Source organism: Columba livia, unplaced genomic scaffold, assembly GCF_036013475.1.
Source record: "Columba livia isolate bColLiv1 breed racing homer unplaced genomic scaffold, bColLiv1.pat.W.v2 Scaffold_95, whole genome shotgun sequence".
In the NCBI taxonomy this organism is placed as follows: Eukaryota; Metazoa; Chordata; class Aves; order Columbiformes; family Columbidae; genus Columba; species Columba livia.
This window is the reverse complement of record NW_027043818.1, coordinates 350,084-376,133: the sequence shown is the minus strand read 5'-3', so window position 1 is coordinate 376,133 and position 26,050 is coordinate 350,084. Positions and strand designations below refer to the sequence as shown.

The 26,050-nt window shown below is 55.4% G+C and overlaps 1 protein-coding gene across 1 annotated transcript; it reads left to right on the top strand.

Annotated features, from left to right (window-relative positions):
• The first annotated feature begins 1,522 nt into the window (after positions 1 to 1,522).
• On the top strand, positions 1,523 to 14,294 carry LOC135578178 (maestro heat-like repeat-containing protein family member 2B). Its single transcript, XM_065048536.1, has 23 exons — positions 1,523 to 2,418; positions 2,908 to 3,047; positions 3,718 to 3,840; positions 4,594 to 4,759; positions 5,157 to 5,255; positions 6,203 to 6,354; positions 6,738 to 6,881; positions 7,572 to 7,664; positions 8,205 to 8,274; positions 8,384 to 8,488; positions 8,950 to 9,023; positions 9,226 to 9,345; positions 10,135 to 10,242; positions 10,438 to 10,594; positions 11,070 to 11,237; positions 11,542 to 11,594; positions 11,802 to 11,909; positions 12,117 to 12,236; positions 12,437 to 12,547; positions 12,939 to 13,100; positions 13,327 to 13,449; positions 13,747 to 13,814; positions 14,153 to 14,294. The coding sequence occupies exons 1-23, from the start codon at positions 2,403 to 2,405 to the stop codon at positions 14,292 to 14,294; spliced, it is 2,622 nt and encodes an 873-aa protein (XP_064904608.1). The 5' UTR covers positions 1,523 to 2,402.
• The last annotated feature ends 11,756 nt before the right edge of the window (positions 14,295 to 26,050 follow it).

Below are 26,050 nucleotides of genomic sequence, written 5' to 3'. Positions count from 1 at the left end.
GATTCACATTGAATTGGAATGCTGAGTCCTTTATCGTTCCAACAAGTACCCACAGCATTGGTACCCACAGCATCGGTACCCACAGCATCGGTACCCACAGTATTGGTACCCACACCATCGGTACCCACAGCATTGGTACCCACAGCATTGGTACCCACACCATTGGTACCCACACCATTGGTACCCACACCATCGGTACCCACAGCATTGGTACCCACAGCATTGGTACCCGAACGCCCGGCAGAGCAGACAGGAGCAGTAACAGCAGCAGCCGCTCCCAGCCAGGATCTCCAGCCTCGTTTCTTACCATCTGGAACAAAGGCAGTGAAGAAAGTCCGTGTTCTACAGATGATCTTCTTGTTGATTCCAGAGATAAAGGTACTGTGTAACTCTAAAAGTTTAAGAGTGCTTAATTTAACCCGTTGCTACGTGCATGACCATGTAGTAAAAGAGGGACTTTGTTTCCCACATCCATGCAGAAATGGTACAATGCTTTTTCCTTTGTAAGTGATCTTTTTTTTTCTGGATTGTTCCAAAGACTCCGTGTGCACACATCTGTGGTGCTCTGTAATTGGAGCTGCATAGATATGACTGAGGAATGTGCTTCCCAGACAAGTTTTTGGTTTTAAATAATAGATTCTTCAAGTACCGTGAACAAGTTGAAGAATCGAGAGTGCACAGCGACAGGTGGAACAGCAGAAATAGGCCAGTCCTGTTGCTTGCGTCAGGTATTGTTTTTATTTCAGGCAAAATGGGCAGCTTTCCAGCATTTCATGCATGCACCCATAAAAGTTTAACTGTCTTTTTCAAATCATGCTTTGTCACCAGAAATCTTCTGAGATACACTGGGAGAATTTCATGATTCCACGTAAGCTTTTTCTGTTTTTAAGAATATGAATTCTGTCTGTTTTCCTTGCCCAGGTGGTGATGGCACAGGAGCACAGATTCAGGTTTGCGGTTACAAACAGGAAGTGGCCAGGAATGGACAGAGATTGCAGAGGAGCCTGGAAAATGCTATGAGGAGAAAAGGAAAGGAGGAAAGGGATTGAGATAAGAAAACCTGTTTGCAAATGAAACTTCAAGGTGACTGAAAACGTTCCTTAATTTTATAGCATTGGTAATGATGTGGGTTTCAATTTGGGGGACATGTAAAGATAGCTATTGTGTTTTTTAATAGTGTGGCACACTGGAGGAATGAGATGCTCTCTTCCTGCAGAGAATGGGAATAATTCTCCCTTGCCAAAATATGCTGCCTCACCAAAACCCAACAACAGCTACAAGTTCAAGCGTGAGCCGCCAGAGGGCTGTGAAAAGGTGAAAGTCTTTGAGGAAAGCTTGTGAGTTGATCTTTTCTACAGAATAAATAACATTCAGAGTTACTCATTGGTTTATTGATTTTTGTCTCGCATCAGAATTATTAGTCCAGTTGCTAAAATCATGCTGACACCCTGATCCCTGTCTTGTGTGCCTGTGTGCTGGTAGATGCTTTAGGCATCTGAGATGCAGGGCAGCAGCCTCAGACTCCTCCAAGGAAGCTGCCTGGGATGGTTTTTGTTATTTGTAGGAATCTCTCTCCTGCAGGATCCACCCAAGTCTCCACCCAGGCATCTCCTGGATTCTCAAGAGCTCCTCTGACAGTGCCCCAAGATCCTGGTACCAGCCCCAGACTCTTGCACAGAAGCTACCGGAGAAGACTTTTTTCTTCTGCAGGAAGCTTTGACCTCTAGAACGCACCGAGACTCTTCCCAGACTCTGCTGCAGCTGTTTGAGCTCTGCTTTCACTGTCTGAGATCCCAGCTGGCTGCCCCAGACTCCTCCAAGGCAGCTACCCAAGATGACTTTTCTCATGCTAGAAGCTCGCTTCTCTGGGAAGAACCCAAACCTCCTCCCAGGAACCTGCTGGAGTATTTTGACCTCTGCTTTAGGGACAGAAGATGCTGGGTGGCAGCCTCAGACTCTTCCAATGAATCTCCCCGAGGTGATTTTTCTTTCTGAGTGGAAACTCTGTCCTGCAGGATCCACCCAAGACTCCTCCCAGGTACTCGCACAGTCACCTCACTTCCTATAGGAAGCTGAGGCCCCAGGTGGAAGCCCCAGACTCCTCCAGTGAAGCCACCTGACATGATTTTTCCCTTTTGGAGAAAACTGCTGCATCTGGGATCTACCAGAGACTCCTCCTGCTCTGGTCCTGTCTGATCCCTGCCCCACAGTGTGTCCCCAGCACATGTCCCTGTGCCACCGCAGCCCTGGGCCAGGCACCGTGCCCTGCGGTGAGGTCACAACGTCTGGGTTCTATCTCCTCCTCCTGGGGCTGCTGTTGCCTTGGTTTCTTGTGGAGTTTGAGGGAGGAGAACCTGTTAAGAGGAGAGCGTTGATCTGGGAGATCTGCAGCCACGAGGAGGATGAGGGCGCTTCGAGGTGAGGGGCTGGCGGGAGGCCGAGGCAGCGTCTGTCCCTTCAGGTGCTGGGGGCCGTGTCCCCGTCACCTCCCCTCCCGTCCTGCTGCCAGGCACCTCCCTGAGGGCTCCGTCCTGTCCCTGCCCTCCATCGAGCAGCCTGGGATGGCTCTGAGACAGCCTGGCCCAGCAGCTCTTGTGGTGCTGCGCAGCCCCAGCCCTCCCGGCCCCCTGGCAGAGCCCCGTGTCCATCCCTGCCCAGCTCAGCCCCACGCTGGGCTCCCTCCAGCATGTCGCTGCTGTCCTGGCACTGGGGACCCCCGACTGGGCCCAGTCCCCCAGGGGGTCTGCCCAGTGCTGCAGCGAGGGGCACACTCCCTCCTCTCATCCCACCGACTGCTCCTGCCAGCCCAGCCCAGCACAGGCTGGTGGTGCTGGGGAGGCTGAGAGACCTTCACCCCCCTGCTGGAAGCTCTGCGGCCAGCAATACCAGTTCCTTCTTTCCTTCCAGCTCTCTGTCCATGTGTGTGTCCCCCGTCCAGAGCCTCCAGTCCTGAGGGCAGAGACGGGGTGACGGGGACTGTCCCTGAGGCTGTCGACACCTTTGTGGCCATTGGGACATCTGGGCTGAAACAGCTGCAAGACCATGAGGTGAGGCGGGGGGTGAGGGCTCCCCTCCATGCCCCGGGCTTCCCTGGGGCCATGGCAGAGAGGGATCTTGTCTGATGGCATCTCTGGCCTGCAAGCTGTGTCCCCAAGCACTGATCCTGCTGCTCAGATGGGACTAATGTCGCTGCTGCCTCCCTCCTGTCCCCAGGAGCTCTCGGCTTTCTCCTGGGCAGGGCATGGCCTCTGCCATCAGCCCCAGCTTCTCCCCAGTGCCTTTCCCCAGGTACCCAAGGCCCCTCCTGAGCTTTGGTTTGGAGCTGTCCCAGCAGCCCGGGGCTCCTGCCTGTGCGAGGAGCGACACCGGGTGCAGGGTGCTCATGGCTTCTCCCCCTCAGTGCAGGGACTGGTCCCCACGCCTTCGCCTTGCCCACCTGGCACCTTCCCTGTGACTGCCACCTTCCCCGTCCTCAGGAGTGACCCCCACGGCCTCTTCCCCTGGTGGGGTCCGTGTCCCCCTCTGGCTTGTCTGCTTGTCTCAGAGCTGCCGCGGAAGATCTTGCCGTTGCCCGTGGCTCTCCTGACGCGATGCCTGCAGCTTGTACCTCATGCCCGTGTCCCACAGATGGTTTGGAGGACAGTGGGTCTCTCTGGTGGCTCTCTGGGAACAAGGGTAAAGCGAGTCCCATCACTGCCCTTTGTGGTCTGTCCCCAGGGCAACCGGGTGGACACATACCGGGAGCTGGAGCATGCCTTGCAGGGAGAGGATGGCTGCTTGCCCGGTGGTGTTGTGAACCGCCTCATAGCAGAGGCCTCGGGTGACCTGCGAGCAGCCCAGGTGAGCTTGTTCTCCAACAGGGCCAGCAAAGCAGCGTGCCTCCATCCCTGGGTTCTGGGGAGATACAGAGATGTTCCTCGGTTATTCAGACCCAAGGAGGTCCTCAGAGAGAAGCTCTGGGGACTCTTCATGACAGAATTTGAAGAGGGGACACAGAGCTGTGCAGAGAAGTGGACTTGGGCTTGTTTCTAACTGAGCAAGAGCTGGCGTCAGGCTCAACGTTACTTCTTGAATACTGTGTTATACCTCGAATCCTGGGATCAGTTTTGGGCCCATCACTACAGGACATCCCTTGAGGTGCTGGAGCGAGTGGAGAGAAGGGAAGGGAGCTGGTGAGGGGCTGGAGCACAAGGGTGATGGGAGCGGCTGAGGGACCTGGGAGGTTCAGCTGGAGAACAGGAGCTGAGGGGAGACCTTCTGATCTCTGAACTGCCTGAAAGGAGCTTGGAGCCAGGGGGGTCGGGCTCTGCTCCCCAGGAACAAGCGCCAGGAGCAGAGGAAACGGCCTCAGGTTGCCCAGGGGAGGTTGAGGTTGGATCTGGGGAACAATTTCTTCCCCAAAGGGCTGTGGGGCATTGGAACAAGCTGCCCAGGGCAGTGCTGGAGTCACCATCCCTGGAGGGCTGGACAGATAGACACGAGGTTCTCAGGACATGGGTTAGTGCCACGGTCGGGTTAACAGTTGGACTACGATGATCTTGAGGGGCTTTTCCAACCAAAATGATTCTGTAATTCTATGTGGCGCTTTTTCAGGGTGTGATGGATGATGTGAAGATGGCCGCCAGTGACTTCTTGGTGGCTCTGGCCCGCACCCACTTTTACTTCGTCATGGCTGAGCTGCAGAGCCACCTGAAGGTGGTGGGGAAGGTCCCTGATGAGGCTGTGCTCGTCACCTTGGGCAAGATGGCTGGCAGCTATGGTACGGCACATGCAGCCTCCTGGTTTTGGCAGGGGTCTGTGATAACAGGTGGAAGGGATCCCCCCTCCCTAAATGCCCTGTCTTGAACTGGGGGGGACTCTGGAGTTTCCGCGCCTCCTCGCTTGGTGCCAGGACCGGCCAGCAGCTCTGCCTCACCAGCCCAGTCCTGGTGCTCGGACAGTAGGAACCCACTGGAGACAAACCCGCAGGGTCTCTGTCCCCCACTGTCCCCCCTATTGCCCCACAGGGCTTCCCCGTGTGCCCCTCGGGAAGGCCACCCTCCCCACGCCCTCTGGTGTGTCCTACACGGCCCAGCAGCTGCAGCCTTGCGAGAGATGGACCCTGGTGTCCCCTGTGTGTCTCTGACCCTCTGGGTCCCTCTGTCCCTCCTCTGCAGCCCTGCGCTGTGTCCCCTTCGCGGGAGCGACGCTGCTGGCCCTGCGCAGGACGCTGAGCCGGGCAGGGAGCGGCCGGACCCTGCGCATCATCTGCGGGGGTGAGTGTCAGCTCGGCCAGGGCCCGCGCAGGGGCTGGGGTGGCCTTTGGTGGCTCCATGTGATCCTAGAGGAGAGGTGGTGGGTGTCAGCCCGCCCCGGGACCCCGAACTGCTGAGTGTGCGGAGGAGCGGGGGAAGCCTGGGAGTTTTCTGGGGCAGGACACGTCAGGAACTCCGGGGTCCCTTCCCATGGCTTCTGTTCCTTACAAAGAGGAGCTACGAAGATGCTGAGGGGTCTGGAGCATCTTTCTTCTGAGGAAAGGCTGAGAGAGCTGGGGCTATTCAGCCTGGAGGAGGCTGAGAGGGACCTTATTTATTCTGGTAAATATCTGAAGGGTGGGTGTCAGAGGATGGACCAGACTCTGTTCAGTGGTGCCCAACGCCAGGGTGAGGGGCAACGGGCACAGACTGAAACACAGGAGGGTCCATCTGAATGTGAGGAGAAACTTGTCTGCTGGGAGGTGCCAGAGCCTGGCCCAGGCTGCCCAGAGCGGGTGTGGAGTCTCCTGCTCTGAGACATTCAAACCTGCCTGGACCCACCTGTGTGATCTGCTCCATGACCCTGCATGGGCAGGTGGGGCTGGGGATCTACAGAGGTCCTGAAACCCAGCCAGTCTGTGGTTTTGTGATTCCTCTTCTCTCCCCTGAGGTTTGAAGTCCCTGCACTGAAAGCGCAGTGTGCAAGAAGGGAAGGGGCTGTGGTGGCAAATGCTGGAGGCAAAGGGACCACTGAGGAGGAAGAGGTGCAGTGGGGAGGAGAGAATCAGTGGGGTCTTAGAATCCAGACATCTCCAGAGCACAGCTTGTCCTCGTATCCAGATCTGGTCCTGGACTGGGCCCTGCTGAGCCTGGGGCTGTATGTAAAGCAGGCTTGGGCGAGGGTACAAGGACCTTTCCCTGCTACAGACTCCCATGTGCTCCCTTGTCTTTTCTCTTTCCTGGTGCAGTTCTGGAGCGATGGTCCAAGGGCATCACCATGTACTTGTGCAGCCAGAAACGACACCCCTTTCCTCAGAGCAGGGCAGCACAGCTCTGTGGAGACCTTTACCCGCTCTTCCATCACGCAGTGGTAAATTGGCTGGGCTGCAAGGAGGAACAGGTGAGAAGTGCTGCTTGCCACAGCTGGGGCCACAGCGGGGGTGTCCATGTCAGTGGGTCCGTCTGTGCCCCTTGGGGTCAAGCAGAGGGAAGCGGGGAAGGGAAGGGGTCTGGGGGGAAAGCCCCCGAGCGGGGAGCCTGCTGGCACTGTGCCTGGGGCTGGGGCCTCCCTGGAGAGAAGCAGCCGAGTCCTGTGGCCTTTCTGCAGGAGGGGCTGGGCTACCAGCCTGGGGAAACGCTGGCTCTGCTCTGGAGTCCCTCTCCCATGGGGCAGAAGGGAAAGGGAACCCCTCCCAGTGGGAAGGGCAGACTGGTGTCCAGGGCATGCTGAGCACCAGGCAGAGCTTCAGCCGCCCAAGCGGAGCCTCTCCCTTCCCTCCCCAGGATAATCGGGCGGTCCTGGGTGCGGTGGCTGCCATGGTTGGTGTCCTTGTGTGTGAGGAGCGGCACTGCCAGCGTGCCCGGGAGCAGCTCCTCCGGCTCCTGCGCCAGCACCAGCGGGTCCAGGACACCTCCCGGGTCACCAAGGTGAGGACTCGCGCAGGGACGATGCTGGGGAGCTGTGGGGTGCCAGGGGAACTGGGAAGCTCTTAGAGAAGGAGCAGGGAGAGCAGAGGAGGCCTGAGGCTTCCTGGGCTCTTTAGGCAAGAAAAGAGCAATGGGGGGAACCAAGAGTCCCTGGCGTTCATCTTCTTGGGAAGCAGGGCACTGGCACCTCCCTGAGGCCCTGTGCATGGGCAGAGCTTTGCCGTAACGTCCAGTGCCATCCAGTGAGGGACAATGTCCAAGTGGGACGTGCCAGGAGGAGACATTTCTTCCTGGAAAGGGCTGTGGGGCATTGGAACAGGCTTCCCAGGGCAGTGGTGGAGTCACCATCCCTGGAGGGGTTGAACAGATGGAGATGAGGTTCTCAGGGACATGGGGTAGTGCCAGGGATGGGGTAACATTGGACTCAGTGATCCTGAGGGTCTTTTCCAACCAAAATGATTCTACGATTCTACAAATTGGAGTTGTCAGCAGTGTCCCTGTGCAGAGGGCAGAGACCCTCTGGTGCTGCTCTGAGGGGGCAAACAAGGACCCCGGGTGGGAGGGTTTGGGGATGTCCCTGGGAGCTGATATCAGGGGCTCCCCTCATCCCAGCCCTGCTAGGCTTCTCCTTTCCCCAGGGCATTGCGGTGGCTTTAACCTCCTCTTCCTCCCCTCCCCGTTCTCTTGTAGAACCTCGGCCACGTACTGCAGATGCTGGGGGGAGGTCAGACCCCAACCCCACGGGGCTCAGCTCTCGCCCCCCACACCGCTGGGCACCACCAGGTAAGGGGAGCCTGCGGGGCAGGGCAGGGTGTCCCTCCGCCAGGACCACCTGCAGACCAGCACGCCAGGGTGTGAGCCAGGTGCCACGGAGGTGCCTTAAGGCTGCAGGAAGAGCAATGCTGGGATCCCAGGGAATGGCAGAAGATGTGCTGGGGAGGGTCAGTTGGACATGAGGAGAAGGTTCTTGACCCAGAGGTGCTGGACACTGGAAGAGGCTCCCCAAGGAGGTGTCACGGCCCCAACCTGACAGTGTTCAAGAAGAGACTGGACAACGTCCTCAGACCCACGGTGTGAACTGTGGGGTGTCCTGTGCATGGACAGGAATTGGACTCAAGATCCTTGTGGGTTCTTTCCAGCTCGGGACATTCTGTAGTTCTGTGCTTGGAAGGGGCTGGGGGGCAGCCTGGTTCCCACAGCGATTTCCCTCTCGGCCAAGCTTCAGGAAGAGCAAGGGAGGGGAGGAAGGCAGAGAGCACCAAATCTTTTCAGTCCCTCTCAAGGCCGATGCACATTTCTCTCAAACGACCCTTGTTCCCACAGGTCCCTGATGTGACTGAGGAGCCTGGGCCAGCCCATAAGGCGAAGCCATCCCGCCCCATGACGCTGCAGGGTAAGGAGAGGGGACGGAGCGATGTCACTGTGCCGTGGCAGCTCTGTGCCTGTCCTCGGCAGCCAGGGGCAGCCGCCTGCTAATGCAGAATGCGATTTCTTCCCTGCAGCCCGAACCTGCCCCGCAGCTGTTCTGCGGTCCCAGCTGAGGCACGGGAGCGAGGCCCAGCGTGTGGCAACCCTGAGCCTGCTGGGAGAGCTGGCCCGCTCTGACGGTCAGTGCCAGGGCTGGGGACACACGGCAGGGGCTGGAGCTGCTGGGCTGAATGCTGGAATGGGCTGGAAGTGGTGCAGCTGCACCCGAGAGGAGCTGTAAAGAGCGGGTCCCCCAGCCGAGCTGACACCCTGTGATGATGCTCAAGCTGTCCCCAGCAGTTAGAAATGGGGGCACAGCAGGGACGATGCTCCAGGCTCAGTGACACGAGTGGATGGTTTGCAGAGGAGATGCTCCTACCAGTGCCATTTCTCTCATTCTCTGCGTTACCGGAGCTTTCGGTGCCTATAAAACAGCCATGCCTCTAGAAAGAGAGTCACTCTGTGCACACCCCTGCCTGCTGTGAATTCAGAGTCAGGCCCTGCTTCTCTGTCCCACCAGTGTATGTGAAGCTTGGAAGCTTCAAGGGATCCTTCTGCCATCAGGGCTCTGCCTCAGCACACCTCTCTGTGTCTCTTCCAGCTCCTGTAGCAAGGAAGAAGCTGCCCCAGGTGGTGGCAGCTGTGCAGCTGGTGTGCAACGACCCCAGCGCCCAGGTGAGCTGGTTTGGGAAGAGACAGTGCTGCCAGGGAGGGCAGAGAAACCCTTTCCCTCAGGACAGCCTGACCAGGCCATGGCAGCAGCAGAAGCTTCTGCCGTGCCCTCGTCACCTCCCCGTGAGCCACAAAGGCTTCCCCAAGCGCAGGCGGCTTCCCTGTGGTTTGGAACAGGGGTTGATAACCACGCTCTCCCCGGCAGGTGCGGAGGGCAGTTCTGGAGTTCATCCGGGAATTGCTGAGCTCCGGCTCCCAGAGCTGCTGGCCATGGGATGTGGTGGGGCACATCTTCAGCGAGTACAGCCGGAGCTCGGGCAGACTGGTAAGGACAGGGCAGGACACCGGGGCTTCGGCTGGTGCCAGGGCCGTGCTGAGAGCTCCTGCAGGCGCCCTTGCCCATGGAGAGCTCCACGCGGCAGGGCCGTTGGCGCCAGCTCGGCCATCGCAGCGGCCTCCACAGGGCTGTGCCATGGTGGTGGAGATGTCGGGGTGACGTGGGTTTGCACCTGGACACGCCACCCAGGGCTGCCTGCAGGCCCCTCGCGCTGAGCTGTGCCCACACACACCTCCAGCAAAGCTGCCTTGTGAAGGGAGGGACAGACTTGTGGGGACACGACACCATCCGTCCCGAAATGCTGATGGGCCATCAGCCCAGCTCAGCCCGTGCACACAGGTGGGCCTGGCTAGAGGAGCTTTCTGTGGTGTTTTCGTGCCCCGGCTCTCCAAAGCATGCCCTGCCCATCCCATAGCAGCCTGGGGCCCACATCCCTTCTGGCAAGGGGACAGGCTGTGTGGCAGCCCCTTGGGTGAGTGTTTCCAGCCGGGCACCCAGGAGATGAAGGCCAGGGATGGCCCAGCCTCCTGCTGGCTTGCCAAGGATCTTCCCTCTCTGGCTGGAGCATCTGGCTGGCTGGGAGATGTGTGTGTGCCACTCTCCTCCAGGGCTCCAGGAGGCTGTTTTGGGAGCAGGGCAAAGGAAAGGGCTTCTGGATTCTCCTTCGGGAGGTGGCTGCTCCCGGGATGCTGGCACAGCAGCGGTGGTGGGGCCGCGCCTGAGCCTGGTCGGTCGGGAGCTGAGAGGAACCGGGGTTTTGCCAACTCTGTCTTACAGGCGGCAGGAGGCCTTTTTGCCTGGGAGCCCCAGGAGGACAGAGCTCTTCAGTCCCTGTGCGTGGACATCCTGGGCTCGCTGGATGTCACTCGGAGAGGGATGTCCCAGGTAAGTTGCCATCTGGCCTGCTGCTGTGGCCACTTCTTGCCTGCAGAGTGTTTTTAATTGCTCTTCCTCATGGCCTGAACCTCTCCCCTCACGTGTGCTGAAGCACACGAGGCTCAGGGAAATGCAGACCATCCTTTACATCTTGGAACTGAGTGGAAATGCTGATGTGCTGAATTGCCCGGTTCTTCTCTGCAGCTCCTGTGGCCCAGGCTGCTGCAGTACGTGGTGCCAGCCCAGTACAGCGGCGTGCTGATCCCGCTGTCCCGCGGCCTGCGAGCCCTGCTGGAGAGACGGGAGAGAGCGGGATGTGAGGAAGAGGAGGAGCCCGATGCTGTGGACTCCCAGGAGCAAGGTAGGAGCCCCAGGGAGTGCTGCTGGGTTTGGAAGGGGCTCAGGCCAGTCTGTGTCTCCCTGTGCCCCATGAACCCTGAGCAGGAGCCCAGGAAAAGCAAAGGGCAGAGTCAAGCTCTGGCTCCTGGGGAGCTGGGGGCTCCTTCCTGGCCGTGCTGGATCTGCCTTCACCCCATGCGGGGCAGCCTGGGGAGCCCCCGGGCCAGCACTGTGGCCGTGCAGCTGCTCTCAGCCCTGTGTGGGCCACAGGAGGTACGAGGGTCAGGCCACGGCGGGGCCTCTTCATCTCACCAGCCTTTCCCCCTCCCCGCAGCCCGGCTGCCGGCTCCCCAGGCGCTGCTGGCTCGAACGCTGGTGAGTAGCGGGGCCCTGGGGAAAGAAAGAGCTTTTCTGGCAGCACTCCCGAGCCTGCCCGAGCCCCGCGGGGATCCCAGTCCTGTCTCGGGGCTGGCGGGGGTGGCTCTGGTGGCAGGGGTGACCCGTCTCTGCTGCCCTCGCCCAGGTGCTGGTGGCGGCTCCTCACACCAGCAGCGGCCGCGCAGTCGCTGCCTTGCAGCTGCTGCAGGCCCTGCAGGGCTGGATCTGCGGGGCCTTGGGGACAGCGTGGGCCACCGAGATCCCCCTCCTGCTGCAGCACCTGGCAGGTAAAGTGTGGGTGGGAGGAGAGGCTGGAGAGGAGGGAGGGGCAGCTTCCCAGCAGTCACACAGTGGGGATCAGCCACGGTCAGTGCGACCTTCCCCACCATGAATGCAGTGGCTCTGACAAACACCCCTGGGCTCCCTCCTGTGTCTGTGGCCTTGCAAGGGCTTTGGCACAGGCGCTTGTGGGCCCTTTCCAGCCTGATGGCCTGGGATTTCTGGGAGGTGTGACCGCAGAGGAGACCACCGGGCTCTTCTTTGGTGTGAGCTTGAGCAGCAGCAGAGCTTTTGCTTCCTCTTGCTTTCTAGGAAGAGCCGAGAGCTCCCTGGACTCTGCAGAGTGGGAGCAGCATGTGCTTAAGGTACAGCATCCTCGGGGTGTCACAAACGGACGGGGAGAAGAGGGAGCAGACAGAGTTGAGGAGAGCTGGTGAAAAGAGGGCTGGGCTTGGCAGGGGAGACACTGCCATTCCAGCAGCTCTCCCCAGCAGCATCCCAGGACACAGGGGTGTGGGAAGGACCCTGGCCAAGGGCAGGGGGACACCCGCTTCCTCTCCTCTTCCCCCCAGTTCTTGCGAGCATCCCTGAAGCTCATTGAGGATGAGACCTGGAGCGTGGGCCTGAGCCAGCAGCTGAGCCGGCAGCTGGGCAGCTCTGCCCCCGGCTCCTGGCAGAAGGTTTGTCTCCTGCCCCACACCGGGACTCTGCCCACGCAGGCAGTTTTCACTGCTTCACCCCCAAACGGCGCTTCCCCCCGTGCTGCCCCGGCCTGGCACTGCGGGCAGTCCCGCCTGCTCCTGGGGGAGTCGGGTCAGTCTGGGGCCAGCCCTCTCCTGACAGGTCGGGCTGTGACCGCATCTCGGGCTCAGCCTCTTCTCGTTCAGCTTTTCCTCTACAAGGCTCTCGGGACAGCGCTGGCAGGTTGTCGGGACCTCAGCCACGTCCAAGGGCAGGTGCTGAGGTTCCTCCAGGACACAGACTCTGCGGAGCTCTCTGAGACCCAGGTGAGGTGATGCTCATGTCCTGAGCATCCTCTGCCTGTTGCTGGGGCAGAGGGAGAGCTGCTCCTGGCCCTGCTCCAGACCTCCCTGATGTGCCCATCGCTGCTCTTTCCCCCTTATTGCAGCGTCCTGCCTGGCCGTTGTCACTGGCCATGGCTGAGTGCTCGGGCTGGAGCCCACTCCCCATTTCCCTGTGGTTGCAGGGGATGATTTCTGTGGTGTCCCATGCTGCTGAGACCCACTTCAACCTGGTCTTGGACACAGTGACCGCTTTTACCAGAGACAGGTTTTATGAGACTTCCACGGGCTGGAAGGTAAAGGATCCAGGGTTTCACTCTTTGGCTTTCCTTTTTTTGACCTTATTTCCACTTCTACACCTTCTGTAGCCAAACTGTGGCAGCTGTGTTTATATCAGCCCTCTTGTAAGAGCTGCCCAAGACCTGTGTTTCAGAGGGGATGTCCCGGCATTGGGGCCCCTGAGCTGTGTTGGGAAGGACAGCGGTAAATCCGCCAGCAGTGTGTGCGATGCTGGCTGCTCCCTGCTCCCCATCCCGTGCCAGAGCCCCGGCTGCAGGACGGGAAGAGCTCCCGGCCCCGGAGCTCGCAGCTCGAGGAGCTGCCGGGAGGTGCCCAGGGAAGGAAGGAGCTGGTGAGGGTGCGGGGCAGGACCGGGGCTGACGTCTGGGGGCATCTCTGTTGTCACAGGCACAGCTGCCGCAGGGCACAGAGAGACCTCAGGCCACTCGTGCTGCTCTGATGTGCGTGTACAGCGGCATCGCTCTGCGTGCCCCCAGGGAGCAGCTGCTCGCCCGTGTGGATAGGGAGATCATGGGCACCATCCTGCAGCTCTCCAGAGTCACACAGAGGGTAGGAGCACGAGCCGTGCAGGGACAGGGACACCTGGGTGCCCTCATTCCAGCCCCTTGGGGCCGGGGTGTACCAAGATGGACAAACTCTTTCTAAAGATCCCTCAAGGAAGGGTTTGTCCTCAACATCCAGATGCAAACCCCTGTGTGTCCCCCTGCTGATACTCTTCTTCCACCTCTCAGCCCTGCAGAGAGTTCAAGGGGTGCTTTGCTCTCTTTGCCCTCAGGAGATGCAGCTCAAGCTCGCCCTGGTGCAGAGTGTCACTGAGGTCAGCTCTGCCATCCAGACTGTGGGTGATGCTGGCAGCTTTGAGCTGTCCTCGAAGCAGGAGGTGACACAGACCCTGCTGGTGAGTGCCTGCAGCAGGGACAGTCACACGGGGGAGCTTTGGGCTGCACTTTCCCCAGATGGGCGATGGTCTCTGGGCTTCTCGCGAGCTCCTGGAGCTGTGTCCTGAGCTGGGGGGCCCTGGGGTGCAGGGTGGCTGTGGAGCAAGGTCCCTCCCTCGGTGCGTTTGGGGACCCGTGGGGTGACGGGGCAGTGTCTGCCCAGGCCTGGCAGCAGAGCCGGTCCCGGGGGAGGCAGGAGGGCCGTCCCGTGTCCATGTCTACTGACAACTCTGCGCCTGTGTCTCTGTGACTTGCAGGACTGGATCAAGGAGGAGCCTGCGGACTCCCTGGTGTATGGAGTGTTTCAGGCCCTGGAGGAGTTGAGGTGAGGGCGGTTCCCGACTCTGGGGACTCCCCGTGTGCCCCATCCCAGCTGGCCAGGGCAGCCCCAGTGGTGTTGAGCTGCTGGGGCTGTGGAGTGGGAGGCTGCTCCCCACTTTGGGTGTCTCCTGAGCCCCAGGGGTTCCTTACCCTGGGCTGGGGGTTTGCTGCTGCCCGGGGGGAGGCAGGAGCTGCTGGAGCTGAGGGCAGCGCTTGCTGGCAGGGGCTGGGGCTGGTGGGTTTGGGGCCCTCGATTAGGAGGAACCCAGGCATGGTTTGAGCCACTCTGGAGAGGGCTGGTAAATCCCCTTTCTCTTTTCTCTTCCTTTTTCCCCTGGCCAGCAAGCTGAGGCCAGCGCTGAGCGGGGAGGAGAACCGCAGCCTGCTGGCAGTGTGCTGCCAGGCTGTCCTGTCCTCTCCTTCCTTCCTCTTAAATGGGGAAAACATCTGTGAAGCTCCTGCTAGAACAGCTGCAGAGTGGTGAAGAATGAATGTGGGACAAATCACGTTTGGATGCTTCACTCCTGCCACTTTCAGTCAATAAAGGAGCCAAATAACATGCTTGTGATTTATAAACATTATTTTAATGTTCATGGCTTTTACATGTTACACATCCCAGGGTCTCAACTGCTGCAGTTCATATAACGTACGGTGAACAGGGAGGCGCTGAGTGTCCCAAAGCACGCCTCAAATCTGTAGGATACTCTTACCTGGAAACCTCATTGGACATTTACTCTTTGGTTTCTGAGTGTGTTCAACTAGGTAGTAGTTTATTTTTAATGCATCGTATTAAATTGATTTTAAACCACTTTTTTCTAATCTGTAAAATATGCAATGTGACTCAATATGTTTGAATTGAAATGATTTGTCAGGTGACACGTAGTGGAAATAATCTTTATTATGACAGTGATGTTTTTCTCAAGTATTTTGCCAAGAAAAGTGAATTTCTCAGATTAAATGGGTAGAAGTCAGCCAATACCTTTTTCAAAGAATGTGAGTTTGTCTCCACCTCTGTGACTAGTTGGAAGTATTTGAGTATACATAATGTATACATTAAAAACAATTAAAGGCATCGCTGATGTTATACTTGTTGTGTGTGGATATTTTTTCCTGTTGCTTCATAGTGGTCCAGGCAAACTCAACAAAACACACCAGCAGAGTGTGAGTCAGTGCACCTGAAGCTGGATCATGTAGCCTTGATCTTTATCACAAGAGACGTGTGATTCAATCAAACTCAACGAATATTGCTGAACTGATATATGTCCACCTGTAAAATAATCACTGCATGCTCAGGTTCAGTCTGTATAGTTATGACAACACCGTTTAGATAGCAGCAACTTTTAACCTGTTTTTTTCCCTACTAAATAATTTGTGAAGATAGAATGAAAGGAAAACATGAGCATATTCCATTCAAAAGAAAGAAGTCTTTGAACACTCTGAGTTTACAGTTCTGTTCCGAAAGGGCACAAGTTAATACAGGTGGATCAACATTATGTAAATGCCATAGAACAAAATGTGGCTACTGTTGTTTATCTGCTACGATTTCTGTAGCATTTTTAGACAATTTTAGAAGCAGACTCTTCTAAGGAATCCAGGATCTTGAGCTTCCCTGCATGTTGCTGATTCTGCACATTGTCTTCGATTAATGCTGACCTGGGGGATTTATCTGCAGTAAACACGGTGTAGATACTAAATCGGGTCTGGAAGCCATCTCAGGAGATGGATTAGCTCATCATTACATCAAAAATAGAAGGAATGCTACTTCCTTGTTTCCTGTGCTTATGTAATAAGGCATATATGTGTAGTAACAGAGTTCATGCCCCCCGTACTTCATGTGCTTCTAGCAGTGTAAAAATAAGTTATTAAAATCAAACTGGCTTTCAGGTTTCCTGTTTTAATCACTTTCCCAGTTCCACTCTTTGTGTTTTTCTTTGTCACTGGAGCCCAACCCCGCTCACTGTCCCGCGACTGGGGACTCCGGACAAGGGGACACAGACGCGGGGGCGGCTGCACAGTGGAGCTCAGCGGACTTGAGAACCGCTCAGCTGGGTGAGGATCAGACACGTATAGAGCAACTTTGCTTTTTAAATGATGAGGGTTATGTGCTTTGGTTTGGAAGACGTCAGATTTGGAACGTTAAGGAAGCTGTAACTCCCTTGGTGTTTCCTTCTCCCCGCAGTCGCATTTCTGGTTCTGTCTGTCGAGTTGTGCTCCTCTCCCGCACCAGGTGCTGATCGTGGGGCTCAGGGTGAGGGGGGCAGGGAGGGCGGGGGGTCCGTGGGCTTCAATAAGTTTTGTTTGGGGTTTTTCAATCGCCTCTGTTGAGACATTGTATAAAAACTGATTGCTGCAGTGCTAATGAATGAACAGGAGGATGCGCAACAGACTGCAGAAACTGATTGGGTTTTGGTTTATTGAAAAATTGTTATTTAACTCAAAAGCAATAAGATCTTGCAGTGGTCTTCTAATACCTAGTGACAGCTTTTTAATGTACTGGTTTGGAATTTCAAGATGATTTTTGATATGAAGCGGCTGTTCCATTGTGGAATAGTGCAGGAGTAAACTCTTGCATTTCAGCATTCCTGGCAGATCTGCAGCTTGATAAAGACCTCAGGCTGTTTGGTTTAATCAGACTTTTGTAGATCCCACCTTCACTGGTCAAAGCACCGGCTGCCAACATGTTTTCTGGTGTTGTCACTTCTTTCTGAGCAAAGACGGCAGAGGCAGCAGCTCTGCTGGTGGTGTCTGTTTGATTGAAACACGGCTATCTACAGGAACTTTAAGCTGAAACCTCAGGAAGCTGTGGTCGGTGGTATATCTGTGTAATGTTTGTAGATTCTTCTGCAGGTGTTCTTATGCCAACGAGCACGGAACGTTTGTGAGTGTGACCTGCTGTGCGGTTAGAAGGAAGAAAGCTGTGTGAGCTGCAGCAGCAGGAAGGCTGCAGCCGTGTAAGCCGGGGTGCAAACGGCACGAAACGGGCTGCAGCGGCGGAGCCCTCGGTCCCGGGCCGTCCCGGGCGGGCGCAGCCCGAGCGCTCCCGGCCCCGCTGCCGCTGACCCGCCGGGGCCGGGGCCGCGCTGCGGGCGGACAGCGCCGCTCTGCGGCCGCCGGCGGCTCCGGGCCGGGAGGGGGGGCGGGGCCCGGTGGCGGGCGCGGACGGGATTGGCTCCTGCGCGGGATGGGCGGGGCCACGCTGCAGAAGCGCGCGGGCCGAGGAGCTTGCCTGAAAAAGACTGTGGCGACTGGAACAGAGACCTTACCCTGAACCGTGGCTGTTCAGGTCACCGGCTGTGGGGAGTGCCAGAGCCTGCTGCTGTGGGGGAGGGAGGCCAGAATTTGACCTGTGTGGGGTGTGAGCAGGTGCAAGATCTGCTCAGCATGGTTGCAAAACTCAAGGAGGAGGTCGAGACACTAAGGACCATCAGGGAGTGTGAAAGGAGATAAACTGGTGGAGTAACTCCCTGGTGTGCCACTCAGAAAGGCCCCAGGGGGATACCCCCCAAAAGGTGACGGACCCCCTATCTGTCGGGCAGAGGCGGAAGACCCAAGACAGCCCCTGCCCTGTCGCTGTCGCGCAGAGGTAAGTGACCTAAAAGATGAGGAGGATTGGAAGCGAGTTCCCGTTGGGTGTCACGGGAAACCCCCCCTCCCTACCTGCTTTACGTCCCCAGGTGCTCCTCTGTAACAAGTTTGAATCCCTGGAGCTTGAAGAGCAGGTGGGTGAGGACACGGTGCAAGATCCGCCTACAGGGACACGTAGGAAGAGGCAGTTAACTCCACACCTCAAGACTGCCTCTGACAAGAAAGAAAGAAGGGTGACTGTAATAGGCGATTCCTTCAGAGAGGGACGGAGGGCCCAATATGCAGAGCTGGCCCTCGTCATAGGGAAGTTTGTAGCCTACCCGGGGCCCGGGTCAGGGATATCACCAGGGCACTCCCTGACTTGGTGCACCCGACAGACTACTACCCACTGCTGATCTTCCAGACAGGTGGGGAGGAGGCTGCACCCCACAGTATGAGGGGAATAAAGAAAGACTTCAAGGCTCTGGGATGGATGGTGAAAGAGTCTGGAGCTCAACTGATTTTCTCGTCACTCCTTCCATTTTTGGGTGACAACGTGGGATGGAATAGAAGAATTCAATCCGTAAACGATTGGCTTTGAGACTGGTGCTACAGGCAGGGCTTCGGATTCTTCGATAATGGCTGGATTTGTAGGACACCAGTCCACACAGTGATGCGTGGGAATTGTTTATCCTGCAGGGGCAAAAGGATGCTGGGTCAGGAATTAGCAGGGCTCATTTGGAGAGCTTTAAACTAGACTTGAAGGGGGATGGGGTTGCATCAGTGGGGCAGCATTCTAGAATTGATGGGGACTGGGAGGCCTCCCATCCCCCTAGGGTGGAATCAGAATGTATTGAGTACTGTCAGGGCACAGATGAGGAGCAAGTTGAGAGTGTATGGGTGAGAATTAAGGGGCAGGCTGGCAGGGGAGACGCTGTTGTGGGTGTCTATTACAGACAGATCCAACCAGATCAAGGTCAGGAAGCTGATGAGGCCTTCTACAGGCAGCTGAGAGCAGCCTCACAGTCACAGGCCCTGGTTGTCATGGGGGATTTGAACTTCCCTGATGTCTGCTGGAAGGACCATTCAGCCAGCCGGGCGCAGTCCAGGAGGTTCCTCCAGTGCATTGAAGATAACTTTCCGATGCAAATAGTGGAGGAGCCGACCAGGAGAGGTGCACTGCTGGACCTCATCCTCACTAACAAGGAGGGTCTGGTCGAGCAGTAAAGGTTGAGGGCTGCCTGGGCTGCAGTGACCACGACAAGGTGGAGTTCAGCATCTTGTGCGGCAGGAACAGAGTAGCAAGCAGAATTGCAACCCTGGACTTCAGCAGGGCAATCTTTGGCCTTTTCAAGCAATTGCTAGAGAAAATCCCATGGGCAAGGCTGTTTGAAGGTAAAGGGGCCCGAGACAGTTGGTTAATATTCAGGGATTTCCTCTACCAGGCACAAGATCAGAGCATCCCAACACGCAGGAAGTCAAGGAAGGGAGCCAGGAGGCCTGTGTGGCTGAACAGGGAACTGCTGGGTTAGCTCAGGTGGAAGAGGAGAGTTTACAGATCATGGAAGGAGGGGCTGGCCACTTGGGGAGAATATCAGGCTGTTGTCAGGGGATGTAGGGAGGCAACTAGGAAAGCTAAGGCCTCGTTAGAATTAAAACTGGCACGAGGGGTCAAGGACAACAGAAAGAGCTTTTCCAAATACGTGGCAGATAAAACTAACAGCAGAGGCAATGTAGGCCCACGGATGAATGAGGTGGGTGGCCTGGTGACAGAAGATACAGAGGAGGCAGAGTTACTGACTGCCTTTTCTTTTTCTGTCTACTCTGCCGGAGGCTGTCCTGAGGAGCCCCGTACCCCCAAGGCCCCAGAGGAAGTCAGGACGCTGCAAGAATTTGCCTTGGTTGATGAGGACTGGGTTAAGGAACAATTAGGCAATCTGGACATCCACAAATCCGTGGGTCCAGATGGGATGCACCCACGGGTGCTGAGGGAGCTGGCTGAGGTCATTGTTGGACCTCTCTCCATCATCTTTGCCAAGTCCTGTGAGATGGGAGAGGTGCCTGAGCACTGGAGGAGAGCAAATGTCACTCCAGTCTTCAAAGAGGGCAAGAAGGAAGGCCCGGGTAATTATAGACCGGTCAGCCTCACCTCCATCCCTGGGAAAGTGATGGAACGGCTTATGCCTTGAGATGGCACCAAGGATATCAATGAGAAGAGGGTCATTAGGGGCAGTCAACATGGCTTCACCAAGGGGAAGTCGTGCTTGACCAACCTCATAGCCTTTTATAAAGATATAACGAGGTGGATAGATGATGGCAGGGCGGTGGACGTGATCTACCTTGACTTGAGTAAAGCATTTGACACAGTCTCCCACAGCATTCTCATAGCTAAAGTGAGGAGTGTGGTCTGGACGACCAGGTAGTGAGGTGACTGCAAACTGGCTGAAGGAAAGAAGCCACAGAGTCCTGGTCAATGGAGCAGAGTCCAGTTGAGGCCTGGATCTAGTGCAGTGCCTCAAGGGTCAGTGCTGGGCCCTGTACTGTTCAATGTATTCATCAATGACTTGGATGAGGGACTAGAGTGACTATCAGCAAGTTTGCTGATGACACCAAGCTGGGAGGAGTGGCTGACACTGGAAGCTGTGCTGCCATGCAGATACCTGGACAGGCTGGAGAGCTGAGTGGGGAAAAATGTAATGAAATAGAACAAGGACAAGTGTAGAGTCTTGAATCTGGGCAGGAACAACCCCAGGTTCCAGTATAAGTTGAGGAATGATCCATTAGTGTAGGGGAGAGGGACCTGGGGATCCTGGTGGACAGCAGGGTGACCATGAGCCAGCACTGTGTCCTTGTGGCCAAGAGGGCCAATGGCATCCTGGGGTGGGTTACAAGCGGGGTGGTTAGTGGGTCGAGAGAGGTTCTCCTTCCTCTCTACTCTGCCCTGGTGAGACCCCACCTGGAACATTGTGTCCAGTTGTGGCCCCTCAGTTCCAGCAGGACAGGGAACTGCTGCAGAGAGTCCAGCGTAGGGCAACCAAGATGCTGAAGGGAGTGGAGCATCTCCCGTGTGAGGAAAGGCTGAGGGAGCTGGGGCTCTTTAGTTTGGAGAAGAGGAGACTGAGGGGTGACCTTATTAATGTTTACAAATATACAGAGGGTGAGTGTCACGAGGGTGGAGCCAGGCTCTTCTCAGTGACAACCAGTGATAGGACAAGGGGTAATGGGTTAAAGCTGGAACATAAGAGGTTCCACTTAAACTTGAGAAGAACCTTCTTCTCAGTGAGGGTAACAGAGCACTGGAACAGGCTGCCCAGGGAGGTTGTGGAGTCTCCTACTCTGGAGACATTCAAAACTCGCCTGGACACGTTCCTGTGCGACCTCACCTGGGTGTTCCTGCTCCAGCAGGGGGATTGGACTAGATGATGTTTCGAGGTCCCTTCCAATCCCTAGCATTCGATGATTCTATGAAGTTCCTGCGCCACGACACAGATCACATTTATTACTCTTGGCTTTAGAGACCTGGAGAACCAAACCCAAACCGTTCCCATCGTGCCTTGAAGCAGCCTCTGCTCATGAGCAGTAGAGCAGATAAGTAGATAAATATTTGCAAGCAGCTTTGTCTCCAGTCGCTGCCTGTTCATATAATTCTCATTCAACATTGCGCCATGCCTCCAAGTGAAATGTACCAGCTGTAGGAAAGTCTAGCACATGATTAGCAATCCATTCTGAAAAAATTAACGAGTCAGACCCCGATACATCCTGAATTTGCATTTGTAGCAAATGTTGAAGGACATCCAGGGTTTGTCTCTGTTCAAGGGATAACTTCCCTCCCACGTTCCCAGTCGCTCACCTTTCCTTGGTGGTGGGTGCGCCCTGTCCTGGTTCCCGGTCCTTTTTCCTGGTTCGATTGGGCTTCGCTGCCAGAACGGCTGCTGCCTTTGCAGCCGCACTGAAAGTCCCTGTTCCAGGGCGCCATTTGTAGCGAATGAGGTATAGACTCTTTTAAGGTGCAATGAGAGACGTTTATTACAAATTCAGGCTTGCATTTATACTCGCTATGATGCTTGCTAGCATTTTTCTCTATTCCTGTAGCAGCAGAGTGCAGGCCGCAGTTTGCTTTCACCTGGAGAGGCATCCAGTACACGTGGAATCGCTTGCCCCAGGGGTGGAAACACAGTCCTGCCATCTGCCATGGACTGATCCAGACCACGCTGGAGCAAGGTAAAGCTTCAGAACACTTGCAGTATATTGATGACATCATCGTATGGGGCGACACAGCGAAAGAAGTCTTTGAGAAAGGTGAGAGAATAATTCAGATTCTTTAGGATGCTGGTTTTGCCATAAAACGAAGCAAGGTCAAGGGACCTGCACGAGAGATCCAGTTTTAGGAATAAAATGGCAAGATGGCCGTTGTCAGATCCCAATGGATGTGATCAACAAAACTGCAGCAGTGTCTCCACCTACTAATAAAAAGGAGACACAGACTTTCTTGGGCATTGTAGGTTTTTGGAGAATGCATATTCCTGACTACAGCCACAATGTGAGCCCTCTCTATCGAGTGACTCGTAAATAGAGCCAGTCTGAGTGGGGCCCTGAACAACGACAAGCCTTTGAACAAATGAAACGTGAGGTAAATCACGCGGTGGCCCTTGGACCAGTTTGGACTGGACTAGGTGTTAAAAATGTGCTCTACACCGCAGCCGGAGATAATGGACTTACCTGGAGCCTCAGAAAGCATCAGGAGAAACCCGAGGTAGACCGTTAGGTTTTTGGAGTTGAGGATACAAAGGATCTGAGGCCAACTGTACTCCAACTGAAAAAGAGATACTAGCAGCATACGAAGGAGTTCGAGCTGCTTCAGCAGTGATCGGTACTGAAGCACAGCTCCTCCTGGCACCTCGACTGCCGGTGCTGAGCTGGATGTTCAAAGGGACGGTGCCCTCTCCACATCATGCAACCGAAGTTACGTGGAGTAAATGGATTGCACTGATCACACAACGAGCTCGAACTGGAAATCCCAGTCGCCCAGGGATCTTAGAAGTGATTACAGACTGGCCAGAAAGCAAAGACTTTGGGATGTCTCCAGATGAGGAGGAGGTAACACGTGCTGAAGAAGCACCACCGTATAATACCCTTTCAGAGACTGATAAGCAGTATGCACTGTTCACAGATGGATCCTGTCGTCTTGTAGGAAAACACTGAAGGTGGAAAGCTGCTGTGTGGAGTCCCACACGACAAGTTTCAGAAGCCACTGAAGGACAAGGTGAATCTAGTCAATTTGCAGAAGTGAAAGCCATCCAGCTGGCTTTGGACATTGCTGAATGAGAGAAGCGGCCAATACTTTATCTCTATACTGACTCATGGATGGTAGCAAATGCCTTGTGGGGGTGGCTACAGCAATGGAAGAAAAGCAACTGGCAGCGCAGAGGTAAACCCATTTGGGCTGCCACACTGTGGCAAGACATTGCTGCTCGGCTAGAGAGCCTGCCTGTGAAAGTTCGGCACGTAGATGCTCATGTGCCTAAAGGTCGAGCCACCGAGGAACATCGAAACAACCAACTAGCAGATCAAGCTGCTAAGATTAAAGTAGCTGAGGTGCACTTGGACTGGCAACATAAAGGTGAACTGTTCCTAGCTCGGTGGGCCCGTGATGCTTCAGGGCATCAAGGTGGAGATGCAACATATAAATGGGCTCGTGATCGAGGGATGGATTTAACTATGGACACTATTTCACAGGTTATTCATAAATGTGAAACTTGCACCAAAATCAAATAAGCTAGATGGTTAAAGCCTGTATGGTATGGGGGGCGATGGTTGAAGTATAAGTATGGAGAAGCTTGGCAGATTGATTATATTACACTTCCACAAACACGTCAAGGTAAGCGTTATGTACTTACAATGGTGGAAGCAACCACTGGATGGTTGGAAACATATGCCGTACCTCATGCTACAGCCCGAAATACTATCTTGGGCCTTGAAAAGCAAGTCCTTTGGCGACAGGGTACGCCAGAAAGAATTGAATCAGACAATGGTACTCATTTCAAAAACAGTATTATAGACAATTGGGGCAAAGAACATGGTATTGAGTGGGTATATCATATTCCATATCATGCACCAGCCTCTGGGAAAACTGAAAGGTACAACGGTTTGTTAAATATTACACTAAAGAAACTTGGTGATGGAACCTTTAAACACTGGGATTCACATTTAGCAAAAGCCACTTGGTTGGTCACTTGGGGGATCAACCAGTCGAGCCGGGCCTGCTCAATCGGGAATTCTTCGTACTGTGGAAGGAGATAAAGTCCCTGTAGTACACATGACAAACATGTCAGGAAAGGCAGTCTGGGTTCCTCCTGCCTCAGGCAAAGCAAGCCCATTTCAGGGGATTGGTTTTGCCCAGGGACCTGGCAGCACCTGGTGGGTGATGCTTAAGGATGGAGAAGTTCGGTGTGTGCCTCAAGGGGATTTGATTCTAGGTGAAAATATTCAATACTGAACTGCAGGATGTGAATTGCCGCACTAACAGTGTTTAATAAGTGTCCTTCAGATCAAGACAGGGATGATGAAACCAGCGCTCGCTTCTTCGAGTGGCACCTGACAGCTCCTTCCAAGTCGATGTCTTTAACCCACAAACAGTGGTCATGAGATGCACTTGTACCATTTTTCCTGCCCTGGGAGAGTGTTGTGACAAAATGAACTTAATGAACTTTGTCAAAGGATGATCCACTGATTAAGATGAATTACTCCTGTGTATATATGTACATACGTATATATATATATATAGTAGTAGTGATTAATTAGATTGTATTGATAGATTGCATAGATAAGGTTTAAGTCATATTATAAGGGGTGGAATGTCCTGGTTTTGTTAAAAAACAAGTTTCTCTTTCAGTGAATTTGCCTGTCAGCTAAAGCTTCATATCAGCTGCATTTTCCTGGAGAACCAGATCCATGTTTTGGTAAACACAGCAATGGAATGTGAAGTTATTGATAAGCACGGATGGACATCTCGCGAGAGGGGCAACGAGAAAGAGGTGACCAAGAAACTGACCAACGGAGTATAACATCCCATTCACATGAATACTTCATCTAAAAGTGGGAGATCACGAGGATCTTGTCCCTTTCCCTTTTTCATCCCTTTTCCTTATGGCTGAAATTAGGAGAGGACCTTGCTAGTCGTCCCTGCGAACTGAGGCCAGTGACGGACTGAATCCAGCTCCGGTTGGCTGCAGAGTCCAGTCCAGGACTTTGGGGGCCAGTGCTGCAGCTGCTGGGATTTTCAAGATTGGTTTTGTATATTTTGTATTATTTTCTCTATTCTTATTAGCAGCATTAGTAAAACATTGTTAATTTTCCAACTCTCTTCTCTCTGTCCTTCTTTCCCTCCCGATCGCCTGTGCTGAGTGGGAAGGGGGAGAGGGAGGGACAAAAGGGGGAAGTGAGGGAGTAGAGGAGGTTAGCAATACATCTGCCAGGGTTTTATTGTCACCCCGCAATCTAAACTCTCGACACTGCGCCACAAAACCCTGCCCCCCCAGTTCCTAAAGACATGAAACCTGCACCCCCAAAGCCTCACCCTAAAGGCCTGCACCCCCAAATCCTGCCCTACCAAACCCTTCAGCCTTGCACCCCAACATCCTCCTAGCCTAAACCCCCAACACCCTGCACCCATAAATCCTGGAATCCCAGATCCTGCACCCAACACCCTGCACCCAAAACTCTGCACCTCCAGATCCTGCTGCCCCAAACCCTGCACCCCAGAGCCCTGCACCCCCTAATCCTGAACCCCAACCCCTACCGCCTGAACTTTCCACCCCCAAATCCTGCCCTACCAAGCCCTCCACCCCAAACCCCTGCAGCCCAAGATCATTCTATCCTAAACCCTGCACCCCCATATCCTTCTTCCCCAAACCCTGCACCCCAAAACACTGCACCACAAAACACTGCACCACAAAACACTGCACCCCAAATCCTGGCCCCCAAACCATGCAACCCCAAATCCTGCACCCAAAGATCCTACTGCCCTAAACCCTGAACCACCAAATCCTGAACCCCCAGAACCTGCACCCTCCCGCACTGGAGGACAGCTTGCCTTCCCCAGCAGACAGTTCCCTTGAAGGACACTGCATCGCCGCTCGAGGTCCTTCAGGGCGCTCTGGAGGTGGGCGTTCTGCTCCAGCAGCCTGACGTAAGTGCTCCCAGGCAGCCCGTCCTGCTGCTGCTCTACGGCCGCAACAGCCACCTGTGCCGCCGAGCGCCCACGGCCGCTCCTTCCTTGCGGCGGGGACTCCAAGCAGCGCAGCGCCGAGTCTTGCCCCGCAGTCTCTGGCCAAACCTGCGCGCTGTTCCCTTCCTCCCGCAGACGAGCCTCTGTGAAGGTCTTGCCAGTTTTCCGCTGCCCTTCTCCATGGCCGGAGTAAGATGCCATGAGGCTCTCCAAAGAGCAGGGCCCGGTGGCCCCGGTGTGCAGGCGGCGCCAGACCCTGGCCTGGGTGCAGGAAGCGGGCTGCTCGCCCTCGAACCGCTCCGAGATGTACTTCAGGAAGAGTCTCCTCTGCTGCAGCAGTTGGTCTTCCAGGCGGAGGATGCGGGCGGCCTGCTCGCCATGGCTCTCCCAGCGCAGCTTGCTGAGGACGTCCTGCAGCTCAGCGCGGGCCCGGCTGCTGCTCCCAGCTC

Excerpts from the sequence above, each read along its gene's own strand:
- LOC135578178 (XM_065048536.1), top strand. Across the intron at positions 6,355-6,737 it reads TGGGCTGCAAGGAGGAACAG|GATAATCGGGCGGTCCTGGG; the intron begins GTGAGAAGTGCT and ends TTCCCTCCCCAG. Across the intron at positions 10,243-10,437 it reads CTCGGAGAGGGATGTCCCAG|CTCCTGTGGCCCAGGCTGCT; the intron begins GTAAGTTGCCAT and ends TCTTCTCTGCAG.